Consider the following 20,920-nt stretch of genomic DNA (forward strand, 5'->3'; position numbering starts at 1 on the left):
TAAACCAGCTCCTTCCCTTCTTGTGATTTTTTTTTTTTAAGTTTTTTTTTTCCCTTTCCTAACACCAGGGGAGCCACCCCTCCTAAATTTCGTTGTTTGGTACCTGTACTGTAGCAATGACAATAAAGTCCATTCATTCATTCATTCATTCATATACAGTTTGTTTAACCCACCTGAATGAACGAGAATCATGGACTAGGTTTTAACATGAACGTTACTTGTGGCTTGTTTATTGAGGAACCGATGTCGCTCCACCAGTGTTGCCAGATTGGGCTACTTTTGGTCACACTTGGACGGGTGGATTCGGCAGCTTTTAGACTGGTTGGGCTGGAAATGGTCAAATCCCGTCTGGCAACCCTGCGCTCCACTACAGCGCTTGGCTGGTGGGGTGAGATGGAGCCGGGAGGATGTTGAGTTACCGTTGTGTGAAGTGGATAAAATCACCAACATGACACAACGTGACTCAGATTACATTTTCTGGGGATTTTTTTTTATTATTATTTTTGAATCCAGGTATGGCGAGTGCCATAAATTGCCATACCAAAACAAGGTCTATCGAGACACAGAGAGTGAGCCACGCACTTTTATTAATTAATGGATTAAAGAGCCGCACACAGACAGGCAAAGAGCCACACACCGACAGGCAAAGAGCCGCACACAGACGGGTTGGCCACCCCTGGACTAGATCCACTAGCTCCGCACTGCTACTGACATACGTTCTACTTAATCATCATGTCATCATGGCACATTTTCTTTATTATGCAGTGAGATACATACATGTGTGGTTTTATTCACATCGTGACACATACAACGGTTGGGATCCTAGATCATATTTGATTGTGGATGCGAAATCGACATGTCGAATGTCCAAAATCGAATGTCCTCCTGATCATAGAAAGATTTACTACTAGAATCAGTACACATATCTTACCGCTAGACATCAGTTCTGTAATTCAGTATTTTATTTTGTTATTACACATTTCCTGAAATTAACGACTTACACGTTTGACAATCATATTTAAAATCATCAAGATAATGTTCCTCTTGAATAATGGCATTTGTAAAGAATAATGTGGGTTAGCTCTATGAATACATGTGAAATTTAATGTACATGCAGTCCCTAGTGAAACACATTTGATCCCTTTGCCTCTTCCCACCTCTTCTCTCTTGGTTTCCCAGACAAGTGTCTAACCTACACACACTGGTACATGTGGCAACAATCTCCTGGACGGCCTTCTGCACTCTTCACACGCCTGACGTGGGACCCAGGAGGGCAGGTTGTGGGTGCTTTGGGGCAATTCTCAAAATTGCATGTGCAAATAGCAGTTATTTGTGGGCAGCATTGATCAGGAGGAGTGAAGGGCTCAGTCAAGAAGGAATCAGCAGGGCAAGGTGGAGCTGGGATCTCAGGGCAGTGGACATTACTGCAGCGAGCTTTCTCTGACAGACACGCACGTGCACACACACACACACACACACACACACACACAGACCACATACACACACACACACACACAGGGGAGAAAGAGAATATGAGATAAGAATCCATAGCCATTTAGCCTCAAATCGCCTAAATCTCAGTAATTTGTCCTCTGCTGTTTTTGAAAAGTTGAAGATGCTCGATCAAATAGAGTTGGGATATCGCTATCACTACGGTTGTAATGTTGTTCAGTGAAACTCTAACTCTAACTCACCCCGCAGGTCTTCACACTGGTCTGGAGAGAGTCGTCGTATACGGATATCCTTCATTGAACACACACACTGGTCTCCCTGCAAATCACAGCCCCAACTCATATAGGGCTTGGGTACAGGCTCGGGTACAGGCTCGGGTTCACTCGGGTTCTCGTCCAACGGCTCATAATATCCGTACATCCGGACTATGAGGGGAGGAAGTTAATTGAATAAAGTTCAGCATTGAATCATACTACAAACCTCAGTCCAGTCCAGTTTCTTGAATGGAGACATGATGATTAATATATATATATATTTCTTTTCTATTGCTTTTTATGTATAAAGCAATAGTAGTCAGGTTTGTTATATAATTTCGTGGGAATTGTTTTGGGATTTGTTAATCTATACATTTTTGGAAAGGGCATTGTATGAGGAATCACTGCATGTCCTGGCTCAGACAAGAAGATCATTAAATATGCCATTAGGCTAAAGATTTACCTGCCGCTGTTGCCATAACATCCAAAAATGTATAGATTAGCAAATCCCCCCAAAAAGCCAACAAAAGTTTAAATCATAACATCGAGACTTTCTAATGCAGAAGGTTGTCATGATCATACTGTGGTCCGTGGACTCAAGTATGGAAGTAATAGAAAAACTACAATTTCTTAAAGTATAAGTTACACATTTTTATGTGATGATATAAAAAATTAAAATAAAAGCTTTATAACTACAACCATTGGATTCCTTGACCCTGAAAATGTAGGTTTAGCAGTTAAAATCAATGTTCTAGCTTATTTAGAAGCCAAGATATTACAAAGCGTGTGTATTATGGCGGCCATTTTTTAAATGCCAAGATGGCCGCCTTTCAGACATCTGTGCAAATGGAAACATATATTTTCTGATTCCTCATACAATGCCCTTTCCAAAAATGTATAGATTAACAAATCCCCAAAAAATTCCCACGAAAGTTTAAATTGAAACATAGTGAAACTGACTATAGAAAAGAAATAGCCAAACCAGGGAGGTATTTCACATGTCTGTATATACAGCACTCACCTTCCACTTCTTTTTGGCATTCTTCTGGATCATCGTAACCGTGGTGGCTATTGTAGCAGGTCTGTACGTTGTAGCAGTCACACACACCCGTCCTGATGCTGCAGCCCCACTTCCAGGGACACAGGGGGTCTTCCCAGGCATCCATCGTCAGCCCTGGTAACTCTAGTAGACAGAGAACACAGACAGAATGAGTTTAGGGGAATACAATGAAGGGAGAGAGGAAAAAGAGGGCAAGAGAAATGCTTTATTCCAAGGTCTGCCTCTAAACGTTAACTTTGTTCAACATTTGTGAGCCATTTATCACCTGAAGCCTTGTATAAATCAATAACAATAGATCTGATGAACTTGCTCACTTATTCAAGGGTTACCAAATGATGTATCAATGTTTCTAAGCTAACTGTCATGAGGCGTTCAAATGAAATGTCAATGAAAAGAGACAATTTGCACACTCATTTTGATAAAGAAAAGAATCCAACCTATCAGAGCAAGCTGGATCCGCTAACATAATCAACCCCTTTCATAACTGTTACTCAAAACCCAAATTCCACTCACAATATGTCGGGGCAATACCTCAATGTCAGCTCATAAGCTAGCTGTTATCATCCCAATCCTCTTACCTTTGCACACGCCGGTGTGGGGGGGGTAAGGAAGCTTGAAGATTTGATCCCAATCATGAGAAGGATGAGACACTTCATGTTGATGATGTCTGTTGTGATGTGATGTGTGAAATAGTCTTGAATCTAATCGAAATGGTCTGATCACACCGATCGCTAATGACCAGACTGTGCCCTGGCAGAGTAGAAATGCAGCAGGTTTGTCACACACACACACACACACACACACACGCACACACATACACACACACATACACACACACACACATTCTTACGATGACTGATGGATAGATTGATGGATAGGATGGGGGGGCGCCCAGCCTTCGCAGCCTGTATCCAGTTCCTCGAGAGCAAGCCAAAAAGATGATAGCCTGTCCGGTGAGTTGTTGCTCAAGAATTCCATCGAAGAAGAACAAATAAAAGCAATACAAACAACACATAAATGAGCTATAAATAAAAACTATATTTGTCTTTTCATGGTTGCAGCAATTTCCCTTCACTTGTTGGTACTGAACATGACGCAGAGTCAAAAAGACATTTTACAAACACCTTAAATCCAACAGTCACTTTGGATAGAGGCGTCTGCTAAATAAAATGAATAAATGAGTAGAAAATGCCACAGAAATCAAACATGCTACTTAACTACAAGGGGGTTACCACACTCTCTATCAAACTGGTTTCAGTGGCATTTCCCCTTCCACAACCTGTATGGCACACACTGATGTTCTTGCTGCTCTAATGCACAACCTGGTGGATTTTTTTTGCCAAATCAGTTGTGCAATAGTAAATGTTGGTGAGTTGTTTCTATACAATTGACTTATATGACATTAAGGTAATGAATAAAGGAGACAACTACAGTGTGTAGGTGGTAATCTACATCTTTCCTAGCAGGCAGACTGGTTCAATCTCCTTAGAAACAAAACATTACAGATTTAGCTATTCTCAACTCTAAATTAACTGCACTGTTAAAACACTAGTATTGTGAGACCTCACCTGTGTCCCTGTACTTGTCTCTGCTGCCCTTTGACCCAAAAAGGTCTTTATGTCCATTTTCCTTTTTTTCCCTGGCATATTTTTGTTACAGCTCACCTACTAAAAGTGAGACGATTGACAATATCAAAACATGCTTGCACACACATATAACTTACACACAAGTTAGTTTTACTGGCCCCAATTTGGTACAATTATTACTGAAATTATTGAGAAATAGAGACATTGTTGACATACGTAAACTAGCTGTTGTAATCTTTAATGTTCGGTGACGTTAGGTCCGTTTTTTCACTAAAATAACATTAGAACATGCTTGACAGAACATGACATGAACTTGTTCATTAATATATTACATTTGAACCAACAGTATTATGGCGTTTATACAGTTTGTTTAACCCACCTGAATGAACGAGAATCATGGACAAGGTTTTAACATGAACGTTACTCATGGCTTGTTTATTGAGGAACCGATGTCCCGCTCCACCAGTGTTGCCAGATTGGGCTACTTTTGGTCACTCTGGACGGGTGAATTTGGCAGCTTTTAGACTGGTTGGGCTGGAAATTGTCAAATCCCGTCTGGCAACCCTGCGCTCCACTACATCGCCTGGCTGGTGGGGTGAGATGGAGCCGGTATCCGCTTGTTAAGTCGTGACGTATTTCCGGGTCCAACGTTGGCTGAGGCGCTGTCTTCGAAATGCCGAAATAATAATAATAATTAATTATATTTATATAGCGCTTTTCCGAGGCTCAAATACCCTGACAATATGAAGAAAACGGGAAAGTGCTGTGTCCCGTGTTGTATGAATAGATAGATCCGACTGCCAGCCATGTTCAGAGCGGAGAGCTCCACACTGCCAGACTTTTGGGGCATTTTCGCTGAACTTTGAAGACCCACCAAATATTGAATTTTCGGACTACATAAACATTGAACATATCTACCAAAACTTTAGACTCTCTTCTTTCATCAGAAAAAGAAAGTTTGTTTCTAGCCTCTTTGAGTGTTTAGAAATCGGCCGTAGAACATAGGGTGGTTTCAGCAAAAACACCTGATTTTGACCAATAAACAGAGAAAACGAGCTTTTTCTGCAGAACTTTTTATTTTATTTTATTTTTCTGCACTTTTTCTGTATCATCCGACTCTGAACTGTTTGAAGAGTCGCGCGATGGCCGCGCTGCTCCGCGATGCTCCGCAATGCTCCGCGCCGCAATGCTCCGCGCCGCGTTTGGCACATACCCTGATCCGTTTCGCCATTACTACAACCCACAGCAAGCCACTTCCTTCTCCAGGCTTTTATCGAACTACTGCCCCCATCTGGGACCGAAATACATTACACCCAAGTCTGAAATTCACTCGCTAGGTGTAGAACATGTCAATAACGCGATCCCCGCGAAAAAAAAAAAAAATTCTATAAGACGCCAATTGGCGTCTTTGGCAGTCAACGTTACTATTCTATAAGACGCCAATTGGCGTCTTTGGCAGTCAATGAGTTAATTAAAAATGTTTTACAAGGGATAGAACTAATTCACATTTACAAATATTTAACATTTACAAATGAATACAATACTGGTGCTCTGTTTGAACTCTGCTGTACCCTGATTCTTGAGTAATATCACAGTCCTGTTCTCTACAGTGTTGGAGACTTACATTTGATCAGTCCAGGTTTGAACCAGCACCCTCCACCAGGGTCCACACTATATCAACCACAGAAGAACATACAGTGATTGGATGACACACTCACAATCATGTGGGAAATAGATACTGTGCATTAATCTCATTGATACGTCCAGCCACATATTCAGCCTTTACCTGAGTGTCTGTAGTTTACAGAGTGGATCTTTCTGTAGAGCAGAGAGCAGCGCCAGTCCTGAGTCTCCAGGGTGATTGTAGCTGAGGTCCAGCTCTCTCAGGTGGGAGGGGTTAGACCTCAGAGCTGAAGCCAGAGAAGCACAGCCTTCCTTTGGGACTCCACAGAATGACAACCTGGGGAAATAGTGTCACTCCATCTGATATCAAGAATCTGATTGTTCCTCTCTAATGTACATCTTTAAATCCTCTTAATTCAGCAGTTGAAAGGCTAGACACATTGTATTTAAGTGAAGAACATTCAAACTAGTACATTATAATGGCCCTACATACAATGCTTCTACACCCCAAAAGACCTCACCTCAGTGTCTGTAGTTTACAGTGTGGACTCCCCAGTCCAGCAGAGAGCAGCTTCACCCCCCGGCCACGTAGATCATTATGACTGAGGTCCAGCTCTCTCAGGTGGCAGGAGTCTGAGCTGAGAGCTGAGGCCAACGCTTCCCAGCATCTCTTTGTGAGGTGACATCCATTCAGTCTGAATGAGTACCGTATTTTCCGGACTATAAGTCGCACCCGAGTATAAGTCGCAGCAGGCCAAAAATGGGCCATGAAGAGGAAAAACCCACATATAAGTCGCACTGGACTATAAGTCGCATGGTTCAAGGGAACGGGCTTGGCGGAATCAGCGGGGAAAGAAGACCCTGTTGAGCTTGACTCTAGTCTGGCACTGTGAAGAGACATGAGAGGATTTGTAAGCCCAGGAAGGACATAATTCACGTTGAAACTTCTTCTGAAAGGTTAAGGAATACTTGTATTATCGAGTGTAAAGTCCGCTAGCTAGCGCGGGGCTAACAACATGGCGTCGCGGAGGAAAAATGAAACTTTGAACAGCCTCTAAAAGGTAATAAATGACTTTAATATCGTTTCTAACGTCCATAACATTGTGTATAAGGTCCATAACATCATGTTTAATGTCCACATTGTCGTGTTTAATGTCCACATTGTCGAGTATAATGGCTATTCTATCGCGTATGAAGCGCTACCGGAAGTAGCAAAATGCTACTCGCGGGTACAACATTGCAACGTTAAACAGCCTCTGGAAGGAATAAATGACTTTAATATCGTTTCTAACGTCCATAACATTGTGTATAAGGTCCATAACATCATGTTTAATGTCCAAATTGTCGTGTTTAATGTCCACATTGTCGAGTATAATGGCTATTCTATCGCGTATGAAGCGCTACCGGAAGTAGCAAAATGCTACTCGCGGGTACAACATTGCAACGTTAAACAGCCTCTGGAAGGAATAAATGACTTTAATATCGTTTCTAACGTCCATAACATTGTGTATAAGGTCCATAACATCATGTTTAATGTCCACATTGTCGTGTTTAATGTCCACATTGTCGAGTATAATGGCTATTCTATCGCGTATGAAGCGCTACCGGAAGTAGCAAAATGCTACTCGCGGGTACAACATTGCAACGTTAAACAGCCTCTGGAAGGAATAAATGACTTTAATATCGTTTCTAACGTCCATAACATTGTGTATAAGGTCCATAACATCATGTTTAATGTCCACATTGTCGTGTTTAATGTCCACATTGTCAAGTATAATGGCTATTCTATCGTGTATGAGGCGCTAGCGGATTTACTCCTTGGTTCATGTCAGTCAGAGATTACCGTATGTCAGTTCATGTCAGTCAGAGATTATGAATTATTGATATATAAGTCGCACCTGACTATAAGTCGCAGGACCAGCCAAAGTATGAAAAAAACCGCGACTTATAGTCCGGAAAATACGGTAATACAAGCTGAGTGTTATCTGTCCCCTGGGTTCTATCTGTCCCTGGGTTCTATCTGTCCCCTGGGTTCTATCTGTCCCCTGGGTTCTATCTGTCCCTGGGTTCTATCTGTCCCTGGGTTCTATCTGTCCCCTGGGTTCTATCTGTCCCCTGGGTTCTATCTGTCCCTGGGTTCTATCTGTCCCTGGGTTCTATCTGTTGGTGGGGATGTGCTGAGTTAGCTGCAAGGCCATCCTGACCTAAAGGGTGGCCTCTCCTTATTGAACTGTTCATGTGTTGCTGTTCCTATTAAATGGTTTCTCAAAAACACCTTATCTGAGACAGGTAAGACAGTATCCTTCATCACATTTTTTTAAAATTGTATATATATACACCTATTCATTATCATATTATGGACCTTTGATTGATTTATTTATATTTTTGGAGGGGGGAGTAGTCCTAGGTTAAGGGTGCATGCACGGGATGCTGTTCTAAGGTTAAATAAATAACAGCTTCCTAAAGGGTGTGCATGCACAGGATGACAGACTGGGAGCTGAAAAAATAAAAAGGTGGATTACATAAAAGTGGTATGCCTAGTGTAGTCACATCGAGAGTAGAGGAAATGATTGGAAGATCATGTACATTTTCTGTCTCCGTCATTGAGCTTTGCAGAGCAAGTATCATTGATAATGTTACAGGGGGGTATTCTCTTCTTATCCACCTCATTTTTCTGGTTTTCTGCTCGAAATGACATGCCCACAGTGAATATAGAATATCTCCACAATCACAAGGGCCTTCATAATGATCTTGTTATCAAATGAAAGCTAACACATGTGGGGTGGCTGTAGAAGTGTCAGAATCAAAATCTATGTTACTGTGTCAGAGTAAATAGAGCTAGAACATTATAAAACATCTCAAATTCAGTCTCCGCCTAAAAAAACAACAGCTTTTACAGTGAATATCACCTTGGAAACCTGATAACCAAGCCCAAATCATCTAGGAATCAGTACTCCAGGGTCTTATTAGTACTTGTGCCAAAGTTGATGCTAGTAATGTGAGCAAATGCAACTTTGTACCTGTTTTAGTACAGGTATGTTTAGGCGGACACCTATATGTTTAGGCCATTTGGAGATATGTTGGCACCATCTTTGACCTTTGACCTTTCTCATGTATCAGATTTCTTTTTTTCTTCTTCTTTTTTTTCTGGATTTTTTTGAGTTGGCCGACCAATGGTATGGAAATTTGGCGTTGAAACCGGACATGACACATTCTCCAGTTGGAGAAAACTGGATGTGACTTAGGCCGTGTTTACCGTCTCTGGAAAAAAATGGTGGCATCGTATAGCATGCAAAGTTGTGAAAAAAATGTGATATCGATGAAGAGAATTGATCGAGGTAAACTCTTTATATCACTTCGGATCCCCATGAGGGTCCGTGGATTTAAGGTCGCAAAAAGAAAATCCACGCTTATTTAGATTTTTTTATTTGATTTGAAGTTTCGTGAGACTTATCAATATCAATCCTGGATTTTCTTTTACCAACTTTGATGGAATACCCCCCAGACACTTACCAATGATATGTCTGTCAACAAGAATAGTCTAAGACCTCACCTCAGTGTCTGTAGTTTACAGTATGGACTCCTCAGTCCAGCAGAGAGCAGCTTCACGCCCCCGTCATGTAGATCATTATGACTGAGGTCCAACTCTCTCAGGTGGCAGGAGTCTGAGCTGAGAGCTGAGGCCAACGCTTCACAGCATCTCTCTGTGAGGTGACATCCATTCAGCCTGAATGAGGAATACAAAGAAATACATGTAGCCAAACGATCACTGTGGTGCAACATTTCATGAGTGAGAGTTATAGTTGCTCACAACAGTGGAGCAAGCAACCATGGATACATTTGTAGTCACTGGATTTCTACGTCTGGTACAATGTATTTGGTAGCTATTGGGTTAGTTGTTTTAACCAAAACAAGCAGAAGAGCTCACACTGGCTTCCTGTTAAGTTCAGAATAGATTTCAAGATCCTTCTGCTTGTTTATACAGCTCTCACTAGCACAGCACCAGCATATCTGAAAGACCTTTTGCTAGCATATCAGCCCAATAGAGCTCTCAGGTCTTCTGATACTGGCTTTCTCTGTGTACCACATGTACAAAAGAAGAGATTTGGTGAGGCTGCATTCTCATTTTATGCACCCAGATTGTGGAATGCACTGCCAGTTTACATTAGGGATGCAACCTCAGGAAATATGTTCAAGTCAAGACTAAAAACCCACCTTTTTAATATTGCCTTTAATTGACTAAATAATTAAATGACGATTAGATAATGATTAAAGCAGTTTGAGCTGCAATGTTTGTAGGAAAAGTGCAATACAAATAAAGGTTATTATTATTATTATTATTATTATTATTAGTTGTAGTAGTAGTAGTGCAGTATTGTGTAGCCCCATGAGCTGATCTAAGGCCAGGTGGGTCAGGATTTGAGGAGTGCAAACATATTCAGAGAGTGCAGACAGACCAGCCCTCCCTCCCACCACACACACACACACACACACACACACACACACACACACACACACACACACACACACACACACACACACACACACACACACACACACACACACACACACACAGTAATTTATTAGAAGATAATGTACATTGTCCGTCTCAATCATTGAGCCTTGCTGTGTGTGCAAGTATCTTTAATTCCATGAAATGATAATGTAACAGACACTTAGGAATGAAATGTCTGTCAACAAGAATAGTCTAAGACCTCACCTCAGTGTCTGTAGTTTACAGTGTGGACTCCCCAGTCCAGCAGAGAGCAGCTTCTCCCCCCCGTCATGTAGATCATTATGACTGAGGTCCAGCTCTCTCAGGTGGCAGGAGTCTGAGCTGAGAGCTGAGGCCAACGCTTCACAGCATCTCTCTGTGAGGTGACATCCATTCAGCCTGAATGAGGAATACAAATAAATACATGCAGCCAAACGATAACTGTGGTGCAACATTTCATGAGTGAGAAATATAGTTGCTCTCAACAAGGGAGCAAGCAACCATGGATACATTTGTAGTCACTGGATTTCTACGTCTGGTATGACATATTTGGTAGCTATTGGGTTAGTTGTTTTAACCAAAACAAGCAGAAGAGCTCATATAACTTCTATTTTAGAGACTCTACACTGGCTTCCTGTTAAGTTCAGAATAGATTTCAAGATCCTTCTGCTTGTTTATAAAGCTCTCACTGGCACAGCACCAGCATATCTGAAAGACCTTTTGCTAGCATATCAGCCTAATAGAGCTCTCAGGTCTTCTCATGCTGGCTTTCTCTGTGTACCACATGTACAAAAGAAGAGATTTGGTGAGGCTGCATTCTCATTTTATGCACCCAAATTGTGGAATGCACTGCCAGTTTACATTAGGGATGCAACCTCAGGAAATATGTTCAAGTCAAGACTAAAAACCCATCTTTTTAATATTGCCTTTAAATGACTAAATAATTAAATGACGACTATATAATGATTAAAGCACTTTGAGCTGCAATGTTTGCAGGAAAGTGCTACACAAATAAAGGTTATTATTATTATTATTATTATTATTATTATTATTATTAGTGCAGTATTGTGTAGCCCCATGAGCTGATCTAAGGCCAGGTGGGTCAGGATTTGAGGAGGGCAAACATATTCAGAGAGTGCAGACAGAGCAGCCCCCTCTGCCACACACACACACACACACACAGAGACACACACACACACACACACACACACACACACACACACACACACACACACACACACACACACACAATATCGTAATTGATTGGAAGATAATGTACATTGTCTGTCTCAATCATTCAGCCTTTCTCTACAAGTATCATTACTTCTATAGCATGATAATGTAACAGACATTTAGGAATGACAACAAGAACAGTCTTAGACCTCACCTCAGTGTCTGTAGTTTACAGTGTGGACCCCCCAGTCCAGCAGAGAGCAGCTTCACCCCCCCGTCATGTAGATCATTATGACTGAGGTCCAGCTCTCTCAGGTGGCAGGAGTCTGAGCTGAGAGCTGAGGCCAACGCTTCACAGCATCTCTCTGTGAGGTCACATCCATTCAGCCTGAATGAGGAATACATACAGGTTATGTCATTTTGAGTCAGAGAAAAATTATGTGATGTGTTCTATCATTTCCAGTTGCATGTCACCGCACCTTATTAGGATATAATGACATTCTCATCAAAAACCCTTACATGGGCTGTTTTAGGATTTTAACATTTCACTAGACCAATATGTTTTCTAGTTATTTCACTTCGTTTTAAATGCAAAAACATAATGTTTACATACGTTTCATGCCTTAAATGATGGATCGAGCTTTCAGTTTGAGACTAGTGGCTAGCTCCTTCCAACTGCACCAACTGTAAACTCACTGGCCAGCTAACTTCTCATCTCTACACTTAAAAAAGATCAAATAAATCTGACAAACTCATTAGCTGAAATGTGAACACAGCCAGCCAGCCAGCTATGTTTTACTTAACGTCAGACAAAAAGTCTCCATTTGAGCCATGGTGTGATCATCCGGGGTACCGCGAGTGGAATGCAATTTCTTCTGTTCAATCCGTAAATCATAGTAAGTGATCATAAACAGCATAAAGTCACTTTGCCTCTTGCATGAATTAGTATTGTTTGCTTTGTGTACTGATGATGATATAAATCAATGATATACATTATAAATGTTTGTGTGTCAACAAAGTATGAATGAAAAGGAGGCAATCAAGGAACATGTTGTTACTTTTACTTGTGATGAAGAGGTTTTCTTTGTCTTTTTCATCAAGCAGCCTACTCACTAATTACTATTCTACAATGCATTTTCATAACCCTGAAATCGTCCTAATTTACGTTTAATTAGAGTCATTCTGTCCATCTACTTACAGTGCCGTCTTAGAAGCTGTGACCACTGGCAGCAGCCTCAGAAGACCCTCCTCTGATCTGGAGTATTTCTTCAGGTCAAACACATCCAGCTCCTCTTCTGAGGTCAGCAACACAAAGACCAGAGCTGAGCACTGTGCAGGTGAGAGTGAGGCTTCTGAGAGACGTCCTGAGCTCAGGTAGCTTTGGATCTCCTCCACTAGAGAATGGTCATTCAGCTCATTCAGACAGTGGAACAGATTGATGCACCTCTCTGGAGAGGGATTCTCCCTGATCTTCTTCTTGATGTACATGACTGTTTCCTCATTGGTCTGTGAGCTGCTTCCTGTCTGTGTCAGAAGGCCTCGTAGGAGATTCTGATTGGACTCCAGTGAGAGGCCCAGGAGGAAGCGCAGGAACAAGTCCAGGTGTCCATTCTCACTCTGTAAGGCCATGTCCACTGCACTCTTGTGTAAGTCGACTAGAGGCTTGCGTGTAAGTGATGACCATAGCTTCCAGTGTGAGGATTTCTGTTTGACCAGTGGATTCTCATTGCTGTTGTTGAATGTGAGGAACACGTATAAAGCAGCTAGAAACTCCTGGATGCTCAGATGCACAAAGCTGAAAACATTGTGAAGCCCACACTCCTCTCTGAAGATCTGAGTGCACACTCCCGAGTACACTGAGGCTTCTGTGACATCAATGCCACACTCTCTCAGGTCTTCCTCGTAGAAGATCAGATTGCCCTTTTCCAGCTGTTTGAAGGCCAGTTTTCCCAGTGACAGAATTAGCTCTTTATCCCAGTGTGGATCTCTGCCATGGTCTCCAAGGTACTTCACATTCTTCTGTTTGGTCTGAAACACTAGGAAGTGTGTGTACATCTGTGTCAGAGTCTTGGGCATCTCTCCTCTCTCTGCTCCACCCAACAGTCTCTCCAGAACATCAGCTGAGAGCCAACAGAACACTGGTATGTGGCACATGATGTGGAGGCTCCTTGATGACTTCATGTGTGTGTTGATTCTGCTGGCCAGGTTCTCATCACTGATTCTCTTCCTGAAGTACTCCTCCTTCTGTGGGTCGTTGAACCCTCGTACCTCTGTCACCCGGTCAACACACTCAGGAGGGATCTGATTGGCTGCTGCAGGACGGGAGGTTAACCAGATGAGAGCAGAGGGAAGCAGATTCCCCTTGATGAGGTTTGTCAGCAGCACGTCCACTGAGGTTGACTCTGTGGCATCACAACATGTCTCGTTGTTCTGGAAGTCTAGAGGAAGTCGACACTCATCCAGACCATCAAAGATGAACAGAACTTTATACTTGTCAAAGTTGGTGATTCCCGATTCTTTTATTTCAATGAAGAAATGACCAAGAAGTTCATTCAAACTGCGTTTCTTCTCTTTCATTAAATTCAGCTCCCGAAACGGAAGTGGAAATATGAACTGAACATCCTGATTGGTTTCTCCTTCAGCCCATCCCGTAATGACCTTCTGAGTAGAGACTGTTTTTCCAATGCCAGCGACTCCCTTTGTCAGCACACTTCTGTTTGGTTTGTCTTGTCCAGGTAAAGGCTTAAAGATGTCGGTGCATTTGATTGGTGTCTCCTGTGTTGCTGGTCTCCTGGATGCTGTCTCAATCTGTCTGACCTCATGTTCGTTATTGACCTCTCCACTTCCTCCCTCTGTGATGTAGACCTCTGTGTAGACCTTATCGAGAAGTATTGGCTTGCCTTGCTCAGCTATTCCCTCAAACACACACTGAAACTTCTTCTTCAGGGTCGACTTGAGTTCATGTTGGCACACCACAGCGAGCTCATCTGAATGTCAAAACAATTAACAAAATATTCGTGGCACACTTTACATTAAGTTGAACCAATACCTGCAGTAACTGTTATTACATTGTTTTAATACATTGTTTTTTATAAACAAGTTGTTATGTAGTAATTATTTACATAGTATGTTGTGTAGTTGAATGATTTAGGAAACTGTCCAACCCTCTAACTATGCAATTATACACAACCAATTGTGTTACTGCTGTAATTACAGAGATACTAAGTTATAGAGGCAACACAATATAAAGAATGACCAAATAGGGATATACAGTACATAGTAATTACCGTTAGTGGTGTTTATATTTCCAATTTCAGCCCAGTGAAAACTTATCTGTGAAAACATATGAGGTGTCTTACGTTTCTCCAGTGTGTCAGCGAGCTCCTTCTGGTTCATGTTCCTCAGGACGTGCAGTGTGATCTTCAGAGCCCCCTCTCTGGCACTGCTCTCCTGCTTCTCTTCTTCTACATCTTCCTCTTCCTCCCCCTGACTCTCAAAGCACTCTGGGTAGTCTTGAGAAATAAGCCTCTTGAACCTCTTTAGCTGATTTCTCACTAAAGTGATGACATTGTCTTCAAGCAACTGAAATTTTTTTAGATAAAAAAGATGTGAGATAGTTAATAATGGGTCAACCTTTACACCCAGTAGAGAGACCAAATTTAAAAATCACATCACTTGACTTTGGCATGTAATTGAAACAGGAAAAAAATAACTTTTATATGGGGATTACTTTTATACGTTTTTTCATGTCATACTTTCTCTTTAGCTCACCTTGAATATGGAGGCCAGTTCACTTTGACGCTGGACAGACTGACCACTGGGAATCTCTGACTCTGGTCTCTCCACCTGGTCACTAGGGATTCTGGGTAAAAACAACAAATAAGCAGATGTCACCAAAGACACCAACATTCTCAGGACAGAAGATAATGGAAGTCACATGTTCATATGAGTGTGTGTCTGAGTGTCGTCAGGATATTGACTACAAGGAATAAACATCAAACTAACCTTTGACCAGATTGCTCCAGGGTGCCGAATATGGCCGACCCTGTGTCTAGAGCAAAAATACCAAATTCTAACAATTGACTGACAAGTTGATTGCATGGCAATAAATCAGTAAAAAATAGTTTTTTAAGTTAAACATAGTTCCTGCGTCAGATGAATATTACAAAAGATATACATTGGTGTAGCCATTCCAATGAATATATCTGTATTGTAGCTTTTAGGTGTTTAGTGGCCATCTCCCTCCAGGATCCACTCTCCTCCTCTGTGGACAAGCCTTCTAGTGAGAGTTGCAACACTGTCTGTTGCTACAGTATGCATTGAACTACAGTATATCTACATCCCTATGTCTATCATTTGAAATTCTGCCTTTAATGATACATAACTGCTGAGCTCCTAGAGCTGAAGATGATGTGATTATAAGCTGTACAATAAATTATTGTTGCATTGTGGGCCTTACTCCCATGCTCCCTCCTTGATAGTAGAACCTGAGTTCATTATAGTTACCTGAGGACCTCATGAAACAAACAGGTGGCCTAGTCTCACAGTTAGTTCATCACATCCCCATGTTACACCTACCCTTGTTTACTAGTTCCTTGTCTGAAGTATATTGGACCGTCCATAGACCAGTCACTCTTCATGGACACACAGCTGGGTACAGGTGAGGCTGGTCTCTCCTGCTGGACTCTGTCAAAACCACAACATCAGATCATCATGATTACTTCCATAGTCACTCTGTAGATATGAAAAGCCTTTTGCACAGTCATTAAAGGGGCAATATTCAAATGACTATTTTGAACAAATGACAAACTGACTGAGATATGATTAAAAACCCATTGTTTTTTTAGGCCATTGTAACTATTCTAGAGGTTAGAGTGGACGGCTAGCAATAAGAGGTTTGCTGGTTCAATCCCCTCCTCAGGAGGGAGCTTGCATGTGTCCTTGAGCAAGGCACTTAACCCTTGACTGACAAGTTGATTGCATGCATGCCAATAAATCAGTAAAAAAATAAAAAAGCTTTTAAAGATAAACATAGTTCCTGGGTCAGATGAATATTACAAAAAAATAACATTGTAGCCATTCCAATTCATATATCTGTATTGTAGCTTTTAGGTGTTTAGTGGCCATCTCCCTCCAGGATCCACTCTCCTCCTCCGTGGACAAGCCTTCTAGTGAGAGTTGCAACACTGTCTGTTGCTACAGTATATATTGAACTACAGTATATCTACATTATTAGTCTAATCTTTGAAATTCTGCCTTTAATGATAAATATGTGCTGGGCTCCTAGAGCTGAAGATGATGTGATTATAAGCTGTACAATAAATGATTGTTGCATTGTGGGCCTTACTCCCATGCTCCCTCCTTGATAGTGGAACCTGAGTTCATTATAGTTACCTGAGGACCTCATGAAACAAACAGGTGGCCTAGTCTCACAGTTAAGCCCAATTTATACTTCGGCGTAAAATCTACGCCGGAGCCTACGCCGTAGCCTACGCCGTAGCCTACGCCGTAGCCTACGCCGTAGCTTTTCGCACACTTCTCAAAAAATGTAACTACGCGGCATACCTACGCAGACCGTAAGAACTGTGATTGGTCCGCTTGGTAGCACATGATTCCGACTCTCTCGTAGGCCTAAATGCGGAAGCCATGACAGAAATGTTATTTACTTTTTCTGTAATTACTTATTAATAAAGATTTGAAAAATTATGATAACCATCTTATTATCTTAGTTTAATGTAATTTTAATGCATTATAGACATTTTCTTTACAACAAGCATAACACAAAAATCGCTATTATGCCGCTATGAGTACACCGACCAACGCGACGCAGACCGACCAACGCAGAACTATAAATTGGGAGAGCCCTTGCGTAGGCTACGGCGTAGCCGCGCGTAAATTGGACGCAGAAGTATAAATTGGGCTTCAGTTCATCACATCCCCATGTTACACCTACCCTTGTTTACTAGTTCCTTGTCTGAAGTATATTGGACCGTCCATAGACCAGTCACTCTTCATGGACACACAGCTGGGTACAGGTGAGGCTGGTCTCTCCTGCTGGACTCTGTCAAAACCACAACATCAGATCATCATGATTACTTCCATAGTCACTCTGTAGATATGAAAAGCTTTTTGGACAGTCATTAAAGGGGCATGATTCAGATTACTGTACACTGACTGAGGTATGATTAGAGGTTAGAGTGTCCGGCTAGCAAAAGGAGGTTTGCTGGTTCAATCCCCACCTCAGGAGGGAGCTTGCATGCGTCCTTGAGCAAGGCACTTAACCCTTGACTGACAAGTTGATTGCATGCATGCCAATAAATCAGTAAAAAAAATAAAAAAGCTTTTAAAGATAAACATAGTTCCTGGGTCAGATGAATATTACAAAAAAATAACATTGATGTAGCCATTCCAATTCATATATCTGTATTATAAGTAGCTTTTAGGTGTTTAGTGGCCATCTCCCTCCAGGATCCACTCTCCTCCTCCGTGGACAAGCCTTCTAGTGAGAGTTGCAACACTGTCTGTTACTACAGTATATCTACATTATTAGTCTAATCTTTGAAATTCTGCCTTTAATGATAAATATGTGCTGAGCTCCTAGAGCTGAAGATGATGTGATTATAAGCTGTACAATAAATGATTGTTGCATTGTGGGCCTTACTCCCATGCTCCCTCCTTGATAGTAGAACCTGAGTTCATTATAGTTACCTGAGGACCTCATGAAACAAACAGGTGGCCTAGTCTCACAGTTAAGCCCAATTTATACTTCTGCGTAAAATCTACGCCGGAGCCTACGCCATAGCTTTTCGCGCACTTCTCCAAAAATGTAACTACGCGGCATACCTACGCAGACCGTAAGCACTGTGATTGGTCCGCTTGGTAGCACATGATTCCGACTCTCTCGTAGGCCTAAATGCGGAAGCCATGACAGAAATGTTATTTACTTTTTCTGTAATTACTTATTAATAAAGATTTGAAAAATTATGATAACCATCTTATTATCTTAGTTTAATGTCTTTTCAATGCATTATAGACATTTTCTTTACAACAAGCATAACACAAAAATCGCTATTATGCCGCTATGAGTACACCGACCAACACGACGCAGACCGACCAACGCAGAACTATAAATTGGGAGAGCCCTTGCGTAGGCTACGGCGTAGCCGCGCGTAAATTGGACGCAGAAGTATAAATTGGGCTTCAGTTCATCACATCCCCGTGTTACACCTACCCTTGTTTACTAGTTCCTTGTCTGAAGTATATTGGACCGTCCATAGACCAGTCACTCTTCATGGACACACAGCTGGGTACAGGTGAGGCTGGTCTCTCCTGCTGGACCCTGGATAACAAGGTGGAGTTGTTGTTTTTAAATATATCATATGAGCTGAGCTCCTAGAGCCAGTTACACAGGTGTGTGGCATTGTGAAGGACAGAGTGTTAATGAACCTGTCTTTGTTTCATTCAGGTGATCCCCATTATGATGGAGGGTTGGGGTGCGCTGGGAGGAGGAGAGTGGGGACGCTGTGGCCAGTCCAAATTAATATATTTGTATTGTAAGAAGCTTTTAGGTGTTTAGTGGCCATCTCCCTCCAGGATCCACTCTCCTCCTCCGTGGACAAGCCTTCTAGTGAGAGTTGCAACACGGTCTGTTGCTACAGTATGCATTGAACTACAGTATATCTACATTACTACGTCTAACATTAATCTGGTTATGAATGAAGCAGCTATCATCATCATCATCGTATTATCATCATCATCCATCATCAGTATCATCATCATCATCATCACCATCATCATCATCATAAATATTCTCCAGAGACTCTTCTCTTACCCCATGGCTTCAACATCCCCAGAGAGACTCATTTTAGAGGCAGTGGTCCCCTCCTCTCTCTCCCCAGAGAGACTCATTTTAGAGGCAGTGGTCCCCTCCTCTCTCTCCCCAGAGAGACTCATTTTAGAGGCAGTGGTCCCCTCCTCTCTCTCCCCAGAGAGACTCATTCTAGCAGCAGTGGTCCCCTCATCTCTCTTCTCTCCTCAAATGACCTCTTGCTATAAACAAAGGAGACAAAAGTTAAAAACAGTGAAGTGAGAAACCACAGTATGGGGCTTAACAGAGGGAGGAAAGGGACATGAATGCTGCTGACACTGTATACAGTATCTCTCTCTCTCTCCTGAAGCTAACAAGGGATACTTACAATGTCTCTGTCTGTCTGTCTGCCTGTCTGACGCTCTTCTTCTTTGTATGAACCTGTTTATCTACTGATGCACCTCCTACCTCTGTCATGCTTCTGTGCAGTTCAGACACTCTCTTTCCTGATGAACCAATTTGTGTCTCTCTCTCTCTCTCTCTCTCTCTCTCTCTCTCTCTCTCTCTCTCTCTCTCTCTCTCTCTCTCTCTCTCTCTCTCTCTCTCTCTCTCTCTCTCTCTCTCTCTCTCTCTCTCTCTCTCTCTCTCTCTCTCTCTCTCTCTCTCTCTCTCTCTCTCTCTCTCTCTCTCTCTCTCTCTCTCTCTCTCTCTCTCTCTCTCTCTCTCTCTCTCTCTCAGCACAATAGAACAGAACTCTCTCCCTGTGGTTTGATTTCCCTGTAAGATAAGAAGCCAGATTGTATCACCCACATCAGTGTAGCATTGCTGTGTCCAACACTGTTCTGAGAAGAAGACTCTACTAAAATAAAACATACAGTAAGCCAACAAATTGACCCTTCATAGGGGAGTGTATTCAACACTCACAGTCTTTCTGTCAGTCTTACAGCTCTGCTGATTGGTCAATAGTGACCTGTGTAAAGACTGTTGACTAGTCTAGACACACAGTGGGCATCGCCCTATTGTAACTGTTGGTTATTCAGCCCTGTTCTGTTTTCATGAAAAATGGCCATGACTTCCTCAAATTTTGGTAACTTTTGCTTTTTGGCAGGCACCTGGAGGACCCAGTCAACACCAATTCTGGAGCCAAAATTCCAGAAGGGGGCGCTAGAGCTGCACGTTGAATTCTTCAACATTGTGAGGCTGTAACTTTTGAACGGTTTGTCCGAGAGACGCTGACCTGCCTCCTCAAGACAAACATATAAAACGCTATAAAACTGAAAAGACGGCTATTCTGCTATTCATCGACATGAAACTTTACCTCTAAGTATGTCAGAAAATGACCACGCTACATGGTAAATAATCAGCACCTTAACTCAGGAAAATTGCAAATGAATGTGAAACTTGGTGAGCGTCAAGACAAATGTTTACCACATTCCAACATGATCGGATGAAAAACATGACACTCAATAT

At 42.0% G+C, this 20,920-nt stretch overlaps 1 protein-coding gene and 1 long non-coding RNA gene across 2 annotated transcripts in view; both read right to left on the minus strand.

Moving 5' to 3' along the window:
- The window catches only part of LOC308162397 (uncharacterized protein), a gene marked incomplete at both ends in the record, with an annotated part of 93,302 nt that extends 73,823 nt beyond the window's left edge, over positions 1-19,479 (minus strand). The window contains 12 exons of the mRNA XM_080536554.1: positions 5,977-6,023; positions 6,139-6,312; positions 6,497-6,643; positions 9,529-9,702; positions 10,696-10,869; positions 11,858-12,031; positions 12,842-14,630; positions 15,003-15,225; positions 15,415-15,505; positions 17,597-17,704; positions 18,875-18,982; positions 19,475-19,479. Coding sequence (XP_080392680.1) covers positions 5,977-6,023; positions 6,139-6,312; positions 6,497-6,643; positions 9,529-9,702; positions 10,696-10,869; positions 11,858-12,031; positions 12,842-14,630; positions 15,003-15,225; positions 15,415-15,505; positions 17,597-17,704; positions 18,875-18,982; positions 19,475-19,479 — 3,214 coding nt within the window. The remainder of the gene's footprint in view (positions 1-5,976; positions 6,024-6,138; positions 6,313-6,496; positions 6,644-9,528; positions 9,703-10,695; positions 10,870-11,857; positions 12,032-12,841; positions 14,631-15,002; positions 15,226-15,414; positions 15,506-17,596; positions 17,705-18,874; positions 18,983-19,474) is intronic.
- LOC308162179 lies at positions 734-2,864 on the minus strand. The gene is made up of 3 exons (XR_013937576.1): positions 2,728-2,864; positions 1,695-1,877; positions 734-1,440 (listed from the first exon to the last, which is right to left on the minus strand). It is a non-coding gene; the product is annotated as an uncharacterized lncRNA (long non-coding RNA).
- Positions 19,480-20,920: the final 1,441 nt, after the last annotated feature.

The sequence above is a fragment of the Nansenia antarctica genome, assembly GCF_963989245.1.
Source record: "Nansenia antarctica genome assembly, chromosome: 7".
In the NCBI taxonomy this organism is placed as follows: domain Eukaryota; kingdom Metazoa; phylum Chordata; class Actinopteri; order Argentiniformes; family Microstomatidae; genus Nansenia; species Nansenia antarctica.